The 13,399-nt window shown below is 44.4% G+C and overlaps 1 protein-coding gene across 2 annotated transcripts in view; it reads right to left on the bottom strand.

The window, feature by feature from the left end:
- ABAT (4-aminobutyrate aminotransferase) overlaps positions 1-13,399 on the bottom strand; it is a 48,738-nt gene that overhangs the window by 25,835 nt on the left and 9,504 nt on the right. For both annotated transcript variants that reach the window (XM_059861531.1, XM_059861530.1), the window contains exon 2: positions 1,183-1,311. In XM_059861531.1, the coding sequence (XP_059717514.1) occupies positions 1,183-1,252 (70 nt within the window). In that variant the 5' untranslated portion in view covers positions 1,253-1,311. The remainder of the gene's footprint in view (positions 1-1,182; positions 1,312-13,399) is intronic.

The raw sequence follows: 13,399 nt of genomic DNA, 5'->3' as shown, positions 1-13,399 counted from the left end.
ACAAGACACTGGGAGAGACAGGGAGCATTAAGTGATGCTCAGGTGATAGATTAGCTCAAAGCACTGCCAGCTAACAAGGCCTACTTGCTGAAAGCACTTTCCATTGCCCATGACTGACCCAACAACCCCTGCTCCTGCCCAGGGTGGGTAATCAGTGAGTCACTCCCAGGAACAGACACACGTCCTGCACTGAAACACTGACCTAATATCTTCTAATAGTTATAAGACCTGACTTGGTGTTCTTTAGTCAAAGGTCAGTTGCTCCCTGAAGTGTATTATTTAAAAGGAAATCAATGATGTTTAAAGTTTCTGAGCAAATGGAAAGGTGTGCTTGGTTTATCCTGGCAGTGGTAGAAGGAGCACAGTGGCTTTGCAGAAGGAGGGTGGAAGGACAGGAGAAACACTAAGACATATTTACTCAGTCACAAAAGAAGCCATTCAGCCACACTGTAGTCAGTGTAGAAGTACAAGGAATGGATGTCCTTAACATTCCACACTGCTTTGTCCAACACAGCCAACAGGAATTTAGGTTTTTTATCTATTTCACAGAGACTTCAGGTTTAATATACACAAACACATGCTAAATTTCAAGCCAGGGCTAAGCTAAAATTTGCCACTCACTTAGGAGAAAGTAGTTTGATGCCATGTGGCAGGTTTTTATTTCACACTAGAGCTCACTCGAGGCAGAAACACACACCCCAGTGAGGGTCACATCTTCATGCCAGTCACACAAAACCTCTTCACAAGGGAAGATGGGCAAGGTTGTGCTACACAGCACAAAGAGAAAAGCCAGCTCATTTTGATGGATGATTGTCTCATCTCTGCACATGGACTGCCAGAGAGTAAAAGCAGAGTTTCAAGGCCTGAAGAGCTTTACTTCAGCTAGCATATTTACAGGGCAAATCATTAACTTGATACATTCTTGTCTGAAGAATGAAAATAAATCACATATACTTTGGACTACAATTGTGGTCCACTTTGGACTACAACTGCATCATTATCTAAGACACAGAACATCATATTTCTCAGGTTCTGAAAGACTCAACACCACAGGACAAACCCCAGCAATGTTTAAATTGGAATTCTGACCACCAGCATAAAGTTAACACTTAACCAAGTACAAAGCAGAAAAATGCAAGGAAACACCAAATATAAAACAGGAAAATGCAAGGAAACACTTACCAAATACCAGCAGTCTGGAGTTTTGCTGCAGGCAACAGGTAAGCTGTCGACTAAGCAACATTGATGCCATTTTATCTTTTCTTTACTGAAAAAGACTCAATCTTGAGAGATTTCTTTCTGGTTGATGTGCTGGGAAAATTAAAAAAAAAAAAAAAAAAAGAAAATCAAACACTTATTCATGTCCCTATAGATGCAGCTACAATTACTGGGCTGTTCAACTCCCCCTTTCACTAATTTCCATCCAAAGGCACTGAGAGCCTTAGAGGTTTGATGGATTAATGCTGATGTTCAGAGCAGTCTCAGGATTGAGCCCCACATCTGATTCTTGGCTTGGTCTTGCCAAGGTAAATGATTTCGAGGCTAAAGCTGTATGTCCCAGCTTCAGCTGGGCCACGGGTAAAGGTCACTACCTATTAGCCCTTGCTCTTCCTCTCTACTCTCTCTGTATGTGTAGCCTCTGTTGAACTTAAAAAAAAAAAAAAAAATGTTTCCAGTCAGCCTCTCAAGCCAAAGCTGTTGTTTTTTATTTTACCTTAGTTTATGAGAAAAACCTCATCTAATACAAAAGACAGAAGAACAAGCATTAGGAAATAAAAGAAAATAAATCCCCTGAAAAAACAGCCTTTTACCCATTAATTACAACTCTGTAAAGAGAGAATGTGAGAGCTGAGATTGTCCAGCCTGAAGGCTGAGGTTCCATCCCATCAATGTGTAGTAAATACTTGATGGAAGGGAGAAAAGAAGGAGCGAGGGCTTCTCAGAGGTGTCCAGTGATGGGATAAGAGGCAATGAGCACAAACTAAAGTACTCTGAGCTCTGCCTAAACACAGGAAAACTCCCAGCAGGTTGCACAAAGAGGGCATGGAATCACCATGCCTGGGGATATCCACCACCCAAATGGTCCAGAGCAGACTGCTTTAGGTGTCACTGCTTGGGCAGAGGGCTGGACCAGACCCCCTAGCTCCCTCCCAAGCTCAGCCATTCTGTGTTCTACCTCAGCTGGTTACATATAAATGACCTTCGAAAGTCAAGCAGCATGAAAGATAACATGCCTCCCTATTCACTGTGGATCACTTGCGCAGAAAGCTGGGCTGGAAGTCAGGAATAGATAAAACAGGTCATTGAATTATTATCCAGGACACAGGTTAAATTCAAACTTCACACTTATCAGCATGGCCCCTGTGTTCTGTGTAGGACACTGGAGCTCTTTGCCTGGCATTTGCATCTTGCTGGATGCACACCATGGAGCAGCAGTGGACCGAGGCTTGCAGTCCAAGTGACAAAATATCACTATTTTCTACAAACCTGGAAAAAATTCTGTTTAACAAATACACCCAGAGTAGAGCTGATCTTCCAGCAGAAAGAGAACACACTGCACAGCTTCCATCAATAAAACATGCCAGCAGATGTTCATGACCAGATGCAGGGAAGTAGCTGAACTATTGCTACCATGACAGCAAGTATCTTGTACCAGAACTAAAATATCAGAAATTTAGTTGCTGTATTGTCTTTATGTGAAACACTACTTGTTCTCCTTCACATGTGGGCTTTTTCAAAATATATAAAAGAAAATAAAAAATGTCTACAGAGATTTATAAATTCATAGACCTATTAAGTGTCAGGAACAAAACCAGTCCTCTGTGCCTCCCCAGACAATTTACACAGCATTTGGTTTCACTTAGTTCAAATTAAAATTCAAGGTAGTTTGCAATGTGCCAAGATGAGCAAACACTTCCACAACACTTGTGAACACACTGGAAAAGCAAGATTACCTTCCTAAGGCTTTGGGTCACAACTGCAGAGGGAACTAGTTAATTTTGTTTTCAGTAAAGAGGAACTTCACTTGTAAGACAAGAATAGTTTAATTAATTCATGTTTTCTTCCTCAGCTTCTTTCTTTACTTGTGGCAAGCTTTTGCATAATCAATGTGTGAGGAAATATTCCAACACGATGGACTTCTTACCTCATGACCACCCTTAACAAAAACCAAATGCCAATCTAAGTCAGTAAGAAATGCCCAGCACCTCGATTGATGTCCTCTGCTCAGAGCTGTTTATCTGCCCTATACTATCCCAATCTCCAATTCCCTCCATAAGTTTGCTCTGCAAAGTATTACTTTTTCAGAGTCTTTAGGAAGCTGTTAAAAGGTGAGCACAGCTATGCAGGAACTCACAAAAGGAGCAGGGCAAACATACTTAACAACCCACCAAGGTTCACTCCTTGTTCTCATGCCCTTCAGTCATCTCCCATGGGGGCTTTGCTGCCAGCTGCCCAACTTTCCTTCTCCACAAGGATGAGATGCCTCTTCACCTACAAATCAAACACACCTTCCACAGCTGTACCAGGTTTCCCTTCTTCCTTCCCTAGGTGAACCACACCTCTGTCTGCTTCCAGAATGTGACTTATTTCTAATTATATTTACTATTTATCTCAGGTCCCTTAATAGCTAAACTACAGTATTCATTAGAGGCCAAAAAGTATAATTGGGAATGATATTGGCTTTGTAGGAAAAAAAAAAAATGCATGAGGCTTAAAAATAAGGTAGCTTAGCCCTAATTTTCCTTGACAGTTCTTACATAAAAAGTTTTACCATTTTCTAGTCCAGAGTCAGAATAAATCACGTAACACCACATGTGACTATAACTAAACCCAGCATCTTTTCCACCTCCATTATGCACACAGGCTCTCACAGGGGATCAGCTGATGTGATTGGGATCTTAGTCTAAGCACACATTATTTGGTTATCACAGTAACTAACTGAATTTTGCCTCCATAACCCATCTCCTGATCGATTCCCACCGGCCCATCCTGATCCAGCTCTGCAAGCAGCAGCAGAGTTTGCAATCCAGCAGAATCAGCTCCTGCACGTGTCACAGCCGCAGCAATGGCACGCTCCATCACCCTGCTGCTCCAGAGCCACTGCAGCCACACAAATCCCCAAACTCCAGGCAAAACACTGCCACCAGTTTCAGCTATCTGACATGAAAGGGGATGGGAAGGACCATCAGAATATAAAGATGTGACACTCTTTCAGAAAAAGATTCATTAGTCTTCCCTAAACATGTTTCCTCTACCGGCAACTGTCTGAGCTGGAGCAGGCCATCAGTGCAGATGACTCTACAGAACTGCTATTCTGAAGTGAATCTCAGTACCTTAATTTTCCAAATACATTTGCATATTTTTGTCTGTAATTCTGCATTACATAATTGTGTTTGCCACTGCATGTGTTTAAGTCACAGCCACATTCTTCTAGTAAGAAAAATTATTTTCATTTTCAATGAGGAAGCTCAGTCCAGTTTGTCACCCACATGAAACACAAAGATATGTGGATTTTTTAAATGCATGCTGTGAAATTGGATGCAATTTTTTAAACAGCAGCTGCTAAGTTTCTGTACCAAGAGACTACTTCTGACAGATAAAACTAGTTACTAGAGAGAACAGCGGTCATTCAGCAGCAGCAGCCTAGTGGGAACACAGAAAGAAGTATTGTTTCCATGAGTGAATGACCTTGTGTTTCCTGGGGGGGGAACCCTGGAAAAAGTTTTAGAAGGAGGGGACTTGATCCTGATACAAGAGAAAAAATAGACAAACTAGGAGTTTGTGCAGCAATCTCACTCCCTAGCAGAGAAGCTAATGCAGCATGACATCGAGTGCCAGGCTGCAGCCCACAGAACCTGCCCTGGAAAACATCCTCTGGGGAGGTGCACAGGTAAAGGCAGAGCTGAGACCCAGGAGGATGGGAGGAGAAGTCAGCTTTGCACATTTGCATCTCTTTCTTGCAACTCTGCCAAAGACATAGAAATCTGTTTGAAATTCATGGGGGCACATTCATCTGTCCCTCAGCCGCTCCAAACCCATTTAACCAGGAACAATTAAGTGGTTTAGAAACTGCAGCACAAGCTGCATTGGGTAATTACTTCACAAGGCTTCCAAAAAGTGGATTTGGGGTGGCTGGGGAGCAGGGAGGGTACTAAAGGCAAATTAATTCCTTTTTTTACTGTTCTCCTTTGCTTGACTCTTCTAGGCTGCACAGCAAGGGTACAGTCATGTTAAGTGTTAATTGTGAAATTTCAAGCATCTCTAACTATCTCTCAGTCCTGTTTGCTTGGATCCAGCTGGATGTGAACCAGCACTAGGGTCACACACTGAGCTGCACAGGGGCTGCTGGGGAGTGCAGAGGTTGCAGAGCCCTGTCCCTCTCTCAGAGCTCAGGGCAGCACCAGCACTGTCCCCCAATGCCAACTCTCCCTTCCCACAGCCAGCCTGACCTGGCACCCCCAGGTGAGCTGGCACAGACAGGCTGCAAGGAGGGAGTCCCTCCAAGGATCTTTATTTCACAGCTCAGCATGCTTTGACACTGCTCTTTCTGCCTTTTAACAGCAGAAGGAACTGCAAATTGAGGAACCAAGTCAGTTGTGCCTAAAAAGGACAATGTTGAAAAGTCAGGCAGGACCCAGGTCCATCCTGGACTTGTTAAAGGGGTGCAAATCTCCTGCTTTGTAGTGTTCATGAACAAGCATCTTTACTGACATGGGTGATTTAGCTCAGGTATTTTACTTCTGTGAACAGCTCAAGGAGATCTCTGAGTCTGGAATAGCCCCACAATTACACAAAGAAATATGAGTAGGGGCAAGGTAAAAGACAGTGAAGGCTGGCATCTGCTAAACATAATCATGTCCTTCCTTAGCCTGCATTTGAGGAAGAATCAGGTAATGCAGTGTCATTATGCATAAGAAGATCCAAAGAACACAGCATTTGCTGTTTGAAAATGGCACAGCCCCACCCTCCTTTGGGGGGTCCTCATGCAGCAGATCAAAGCAGGAAACAACTGAAGGAGTTCACCAGTTAGTGACAGAACACACGGTGACTTTAGAAATCCTGACTTGCTGCTTTAGCCACTTAAATGTAGTAAACAATGTAAATAAAGAGGCCTGGCAGTATGCTGATGTATTTAACTGCAGGTCACTTGGTCCCAGGAGCACAGTTAAGAGTTCAGTATAGACTATGCTTTATCAAAGCCTGAGTACACACAATGAAATACAACAGGTCCTTTTACTTCTGCTGGGGTTTTATCCCAAAGTATAGCTCTGAAACAAATTTAGATTAGCTTACAACAGCATTTGCAGAAGTCTGTAAGAGTAACACCAAGAATTTAGCAATTCAGTCAGAGCTAGGCCAAAGTTACCTCCAATGAAATAGAATAGAATAGTCCAATTAAGAGGAGTTGCAAGAAAATTCACATCTGGTGTTCACAAAAGGCTGCCATTAGATTTTTTCATTAAGTATCTATACAAACCCAGCACAAAACGGAGCTGGAACCCTCAATTTCAAGATCAGTATAGAGGCAGCATCCTCATGAGAGGGCACAGCAAAGAAAAAGGAGCTGCTCATCCCCCACTTGGTCAACCAAAGGCCACAGCCTCATACTCCAAAACTGAAGGTGGTTACAAGCGCCCCACAACATGGAGCCCACACCGCAGGGCCAGGACAGAGATGGACACTCTGAAAGAGGTGTGCTGGGTCTGCAGGACCCAGCCAAAAAGAGCCCTGAGCACTCTGAAGCTCAGCACTTACGTGGCCCAATTTCATGGGCAGCAGCCAAAAAAGAGCCAAGTGTGGCTGTCCCCAGGGCCTGAAAAGCCTGTCCTTGCAGAGCTCACCCAGGCAATTCCCACCAGGAGCACCAGTAACAGACCTGCACATGGAAACGTGTATCCACCATATGGATTTTGCCAAAAAACACTTCAGAAGCTGACAGGCTGTTTATGCCTCTAATAATCTTAATGGCTTTGTGTAGAACAGGATGCAATTGAGAACTCCATGATTGTACTTAAGTTGTCAAGGACACAGTTGTCATAGTTACAAGTAAAGCTCAAGTGTTGGTTATTCAGGGTTGCCTATTTATTTATCAACACCAACAGCGTTGGACAGTCCCACGAGGTCTCAGAAGAACAGAAATGGAGAGACTGGTTTTGTCCTTCATGTCTTGACAAAACAGCTAATATTGCACACAAAAGCATACATAATAAACTGGGAGTTTTGCACAGCTCTCTTCTCTCCCTCCACATGCAGCTGGCATTCAAATCAGTCTGCAGTGAGCACTGCAGCAAAAGCACAAACCAAGCTGCACTGCACAACATGAAAACCTCACACCTACAGCTTGGAAGTACTGTCTAGTATCCACCAGGACACAACAGTCCCTATCTGCTTCATGGCACCTGCACTCAGGTCAGGGCTGAACCAGCAGTGAAGCCAGAACATGTTCAGCCCTTCCATCAAGTTTAAAAACTCATTTGGGGTCTTAAGTCTCGCTACACTCATGTGTCCAGGTTCTCCTCCTCAGGTGCCCTCTAAGCAAGGTTTGGTGGCTGGATATGAATACATGATCTTCTTTTCTTGTAAAATAAAATCTTTCTGCCCTTGTCTCTGTTTACCCTCTCTCCAAAATATATTGGGCTAAGGAAACTCTCCTGGTCCCTAAACCACTGAACAAGGCAGGAATGCTGTGATTATCGCACACTAGGATCCAGGTGACCCACTAAACTTCTGAGCAGCTCATTTTTGATTCAAGAACTATTGGCACAGCTAAGGTGGGATGAGATGTGCCTATACCTTCCCTGTGAAAGAAGTACATAGTCTCAGGAAAACAAAAAAGGGAATTGAAAAATCACCTGCTAGAAATGGAGCGAGTTCCAGATGCAAAGCCAACAGTACCTACAGAAATGGTTTAATGGTACATAAATGCTGATAAAAACCAAGTACAACAAAACTTACATTAGCTAAAAAAATTCTAATTTCTTTTAGGAATTTCTTTGCCATTCCCCCTGGAAAAACCTGCACATTGATATTTCAGTGAACTTTACCAGTGAGGTACATATAAAAACATTCCTTCAAGCATATTTTAAATCCATTATTTTTAAATGCAGATGGCAACAACATATCCAAACCATGCCTGTTCATTTCCACATATTTCCCAGACCAAAACAGCCCAGCTCACAACAGATCAAACAAATTATGGCACAGCTGTGCTTTTCAGTTTAGTTGCTCCACAAGCATTTTGTAGTTTTGAAAAAAATTAAAGTATTGCAAAATACCCTCAAATGGTATTTCCAAGGAAATTCAGTTATATTCCTTGTACGATTTTATTCCTAGCATCTTACTGCTACCTCCTCAGAGCTCAGGAAAATAGATAAATAGCACCAAAAATAGCACAATTTATTTTCCTGTGCCATAAGGCATAAAATAGCTCACTTGGAGCCAGCCTGCACCAAACCAAGGGAAACATCTGAAGCCGGGGCGAGAGCTCTGATTTCTCAAGGTGACCCCCATTCCAGCTGAGGACATGAACAGCAGAGCCATGCAGGAGATTTCTTGTACAAAGGGTCCAGACAGCAAACCAGGAGCAGCTATCCCTGCATACCCACAGCAGGGACACGGTAACAACACACACACACCTGCCCAGACCCAAATCCCCACGTTCCCCTGGGCACAGAGTGTGCAGCAGGGCAGACCCTGTGCCCACCCCAGCGCCCACAGCAAAGGCACTTACAGGGCTCGGATCCAAACTCCAGCTCTCCCGCTGGAAGTGCTGCTCCCAAGCTGCCCACAGCCAGCTCCCTGGTTGGAAGTGCTGCTCCCTGCTTCACTGCCTGCTTGCCTTCAGTGCAGGCTGCTGCTGGTTGTGCTGGTGAGGAATGCCATTGCTGCTAGCTCCTTCCAGCGCAGCGGGGACAGGCATCACCCAGAGGAAACCCTGTGCTGCAGCCCTGCTGCTCAGCTGGGGGATGCCCCAGTTAATGAAGGTTAATGGAACCAGCTCCTGGCAGCTACAGCCTGTGCTCAGCCAAAGCCAGCAGAGAGGAACACACGATTCGTCTCAAACCTGAGAGGATCTGGCTCTGGAATGTGGGTGTCCGAGTCCATCCGAAAGCCTCCTCGGCAGCTTTCTGAAAACAAATTCCAAGAGGCAGAGCCAGGCTGTGTTAAGGTTTGAAATGGCTCCTTAGTTTCCAACAATTGTGGAAGTTGGAAGAACAGGTTTTGTCCCTAAACCCTTTATTTTGACTCTAGTTTGCCAATCTCCTGAGGGTGACACCCAGGCACACGACTGTCACAAAATAACCTTGGTTTGAATCATTCCCTCCAGGTGGTGCGCAGGCAGCACGGCAGGCAGCAGCATCCGAGCGGCACCTCCTGCTGCACACTGCTCCTGACAGGAATAGGGGGATGTGGATACCCACAGAACACCAGCAGCCTCACTTCAGGCACAGGGATGCAGGGAAAAGCAGCACAGGGTGCCATGGTCAAGGCCAGGCTTCCATGGCCAGGTTGCCATGGTGCTGGGGGGCAAGAGGGAAGATGTGCCAGAATGCAGAGAGGCTGAGCCGCTTCAGATTTAAATCCCTGTGACAGCATTTCGGCCGAGCCACTGCACGGTTGCTGTGGCAACAGAGGAGTGAAAAATCACAGAGGAAATCTGTAATTATTACAAGCGAGGTGGTGACTTACCCACTTCAGTAATCAGAGCATTAAACCGGCTCGAGCAGAGGAGGGGGAGCTCGTGCCCCCCAACAGGCAGGGCTGCAGTGCAGCAGGGAGCCAGGCACAGGATCCGAGCTGGGGCTCCTGCTTTAGGCTCTGTAGGCTCCAGCTGTGGGATGCAAGCCTTGGGCAGGATGCTTCCTCAGCACAGGGCTCTGACTGAGGTGTTGCACCCCATCTGCAAGGGGGGAGATGAGGGAGCAGCCAGGCTTGTGGTGCTGGTTCAGCATGAGCAGAGCTGGGTGCGAGGAAGGGCCTGAGGCAGCAGAGGCAAGGACAGATATCAGCAGCAAGGGATAAGATGGAAGATGCAATGCTTACAGGAGGCAGATAAGGTCCCTGGAAATTGCATGACTCCAGTTTGTGCTGCTCCTGCAGCATCACTTTCCCTGTCCCCCTTCTCTCAGAGCAGCCACAGCAGCAGTATTGGCTGCATTGGGGTGGGTGGTGTGATGGTGACTGTGCTAACACAGGACCAGTGAGGGACAAAGTCAGTGATGGTGACTGTGCTAACACAGGACCAGTGAGGGACAAAGCCATGCAGGCAGGGCAGACACACTCTGCAGTGTCTCTGCTGTAACACACTACCTGGCCCAGGCCATTTACACACCAACAGATGCCACATCAGTTTCAGTACCCACTTACACCCATTAATGAGGGACTACAAGTTTTAAAGTCACCGTGTTGTTTTCCAGAGCTTTTCCGCACAAAATGGACAATTGATCAGCATCCAGACAAACTGCCAATCAAAATGCTACTAACACGAAAAAGGAAGAGAATCCAACATGGTTAATCCTGTTCTGGTTCCCTTCTCCTTTGCTGGAGACTGTAGCCTGGGATCTCAGGTGAGTACTGTGAGCAACTGCCAAGAAAGGAGCCCTGACTGCAGTTATTTGTAAGACAGATCCCATAACAAGCAGTTGATTTGATCCAAAGTAAGAACTGAACCTCACCCCTCACTTTCTTCATAATTTAAAATCTGTTATTAATTACATACACATACACACACATTACATCTGTTATTAATTACATAAACAACACATTTAAACTGGCCTGTACTGGTTACCAGTCACTAGAACAAACTGGTGGCTCTAAACTGAACCTGTTAGCCAGATAATCTACCACAGACAGATGGTTAATGCAGGTACACATCACAAAGCCAAGGGGGAAGGACTGAGAAAAGCTATAGGTGCTTAGACTTACCATGTATAAAACACTGAATTCAAGAGCAATTCATTGTATCACTGATTTATTACTAATAATAATCAGGATTACAGCTCCTAAGGAAGACTGAGGCTCTTGTGCCTCTGCTGAGTGTTGTCTTGGATGATGTGAGGCTAAACTCATTAAACAAAACGATGCTGGATGAGAAGAACTTGGTGCTGCTAAGAGCTAACAAGTTATATGGCAACATCATGTAGAGACTCCAGTCAGCACTGAGCCCCTTTGTGCTGAGTCATGTTGTGTCCAACTGCTTGGAAACCCATCCTGCAGAGAAACCACAGCTCCATTGTAGACTTCTATTTGTAGTGGATTTCTTTTGCTTTAACCCTTGCATCATATGGCTTAACACCAAACTGCCACTTCCTGAGTAAAGGCTGAATTCTTGTTGTTCTGTATGGCTGCTTTCATACCTCCACACCCACAATTACCCTGCCTGGCAGGCTGCATGCACAAAGACGATGATATTGACTATATAAGTCCTGCTGCAGGGCAAAAAACTTGGTTTGACGCAACTGTAACTATTAAAAATTTATTTAAGATGTATTAAAAACGTGCAGTTCACAAAAGTGGGAGCTGTAACCAAAACCCTGTGGATTTGCATTTGATTTAATCAAGAGAACATTGGTACAGAAATCTGTTTAAACAGTCTGTTATTGGAAAGGATGTGGCCAACCACCTGCACTAAGTTCACATTTTGCTCTGACTTGCAGTTGTCAAAGGAAGATTCACTCAGTACTCAATCCTTCACTGCTAGAAAGTAATCTCCAGCTTCAGCAGAACCAACTGTTAGTAATTTCTCTGCATCAATGCTACAAACATCCATCTGAAATACACAATGATGGTACAAGACAAAACAGAGAACAGATTCTGGCCAGGCTGGTCCACAACACCAAAAAAAGCACAGGGTTAGTATCAAAGATGTTTCTTTTTTATGGAAAATATTGGAATGTTTAATATGTTACCAGCACATTTTACTGCAAATGATGGCAAGCTTCTCCAGAAGCAGCTCCACAGCCCTCCTTACCGCCTGCCTCACACCCTAGAAAGCATCTGCTACACTTTGTAAAGAAAAACAAAGCATTTCAAACAATGCAGCTACAGTACTTGAGGAAAATTCAGCATCCAGAAATAGCAGCTCCGGGTAGAGACAAGATGTCAAAATCCTAAATGTCATACACATCTGCAAGAAATGGGAACAGAACACATCAGTATCACAATGCAGAGAGCAAAGCATGCAGGATACTCAGCACCAAGTCTTAGTCCTCCTTCAAAAAACAGAGGTGCCACAAGACTCAACAGCAGGGTCTAAGGACCCCAAACCTGCATGAAGAGGGAAAGCAATGCCTCTCTTAAGGGCTTGTGGTATTTGGAGAAGGAATATAGCATAAGCTGGAGTGTCAGATCAACTTTTAGGTACTGTGAGCAGTAATCAGTAGGTTCACCTTAAAATATATTCAAAAGTATTTCAGTACAGTTGGAAGGAAACAAAGTAAGACTATATAAATGGTGGCCCCAAGTTAATTACAAAAATCTGAGCAAACGATTTGCAGACAGTAGGATGAGGATCTTATTTGGCCAAAGAGGATTACCATGAAGGGCAAATCAAAACAAAAAGGACAACTGGGATTGCTTAGCTTTGTAGGAAAGCCAGCACACTGCAGCTTTCCAGCCTGTGGCTGGCCAGAAGGCTGCTTCCTACCCTAGCACATCCAGTAACTTTACACTCCGTGCACAGAGGCAGCTTTTCTTTTGTGAAAGAAGTTAAAAGGCTCATGAACAGAGTGGAATTCAGCACAACCAAAACTGCACGGATTTAATTTGGTGGGCAGATGTTGAGCTTGAAAAAGTCAGAGGTTGCATGTGCGCAGGGCACACCTGAACTGCCCCTGCACTAATCAGTAACTGCTGTAACTCCCACTGACTCAGGCACAGGGGGATCACCCCCTCTGTTCTTCAGCTGTCAATTGCTTTAATTCCCATTAAAACTGAGAACTTCACTTTCAGAAGGAAAGGGATGTAGGAATTAAGCACAATTACTATGAAATTCTACTATTTAGCAGTCCTGTTATTTCCTGTTTATTCAGGCAATAGGTAAAAAGGAACAGCAGTTGGGGAGTTTTCAAAACAGTTCAGGAAACATAGATATGTACACAGTGTTAAAAAGACTCTGTTACTAAATTCCTAGTATGTTTAGAACATGATTTTTGGGCTCCAGATGGAGAAAGAAACTAGTGCCAATCTGATTCAGCAAGATACATGTTTCTCAAGTGGTCCCTTTTACCTCTCTGGGCCCATTCACAAAACTAGAGTTGGGAACAAGCCAAAGAACTCTGCTGAATTAAAGGTAAGGTATCAAAACTGGAAGACTCTGGTGATCAAAACCTGAAAGTTACCCACTAGGGGAAAATCCACAAGGCTGCTGCACAAACTGTGCTTATTTACTCCTTATATA

The sequence above is a fragment of the Haemorhous mexicanus genome, chromosome 17, assembly GCF_027477595.1.
Source record: "Haemorhous mexicanus isolate bHaeMex1 chromosome 17, bHaeMex1.pri, whole genome shotgun sequence".
Taxonomy (NCBI): domain Eukaryota; kingdom Metazoa; phylum Chordata; class Aves; order Passeriformes; family Fringillidae; genus Haemorhous; species Haemorhous mexicanus.
This window is presented reverse-complemented; position numbering and strand designations above follow the sequence as displayed.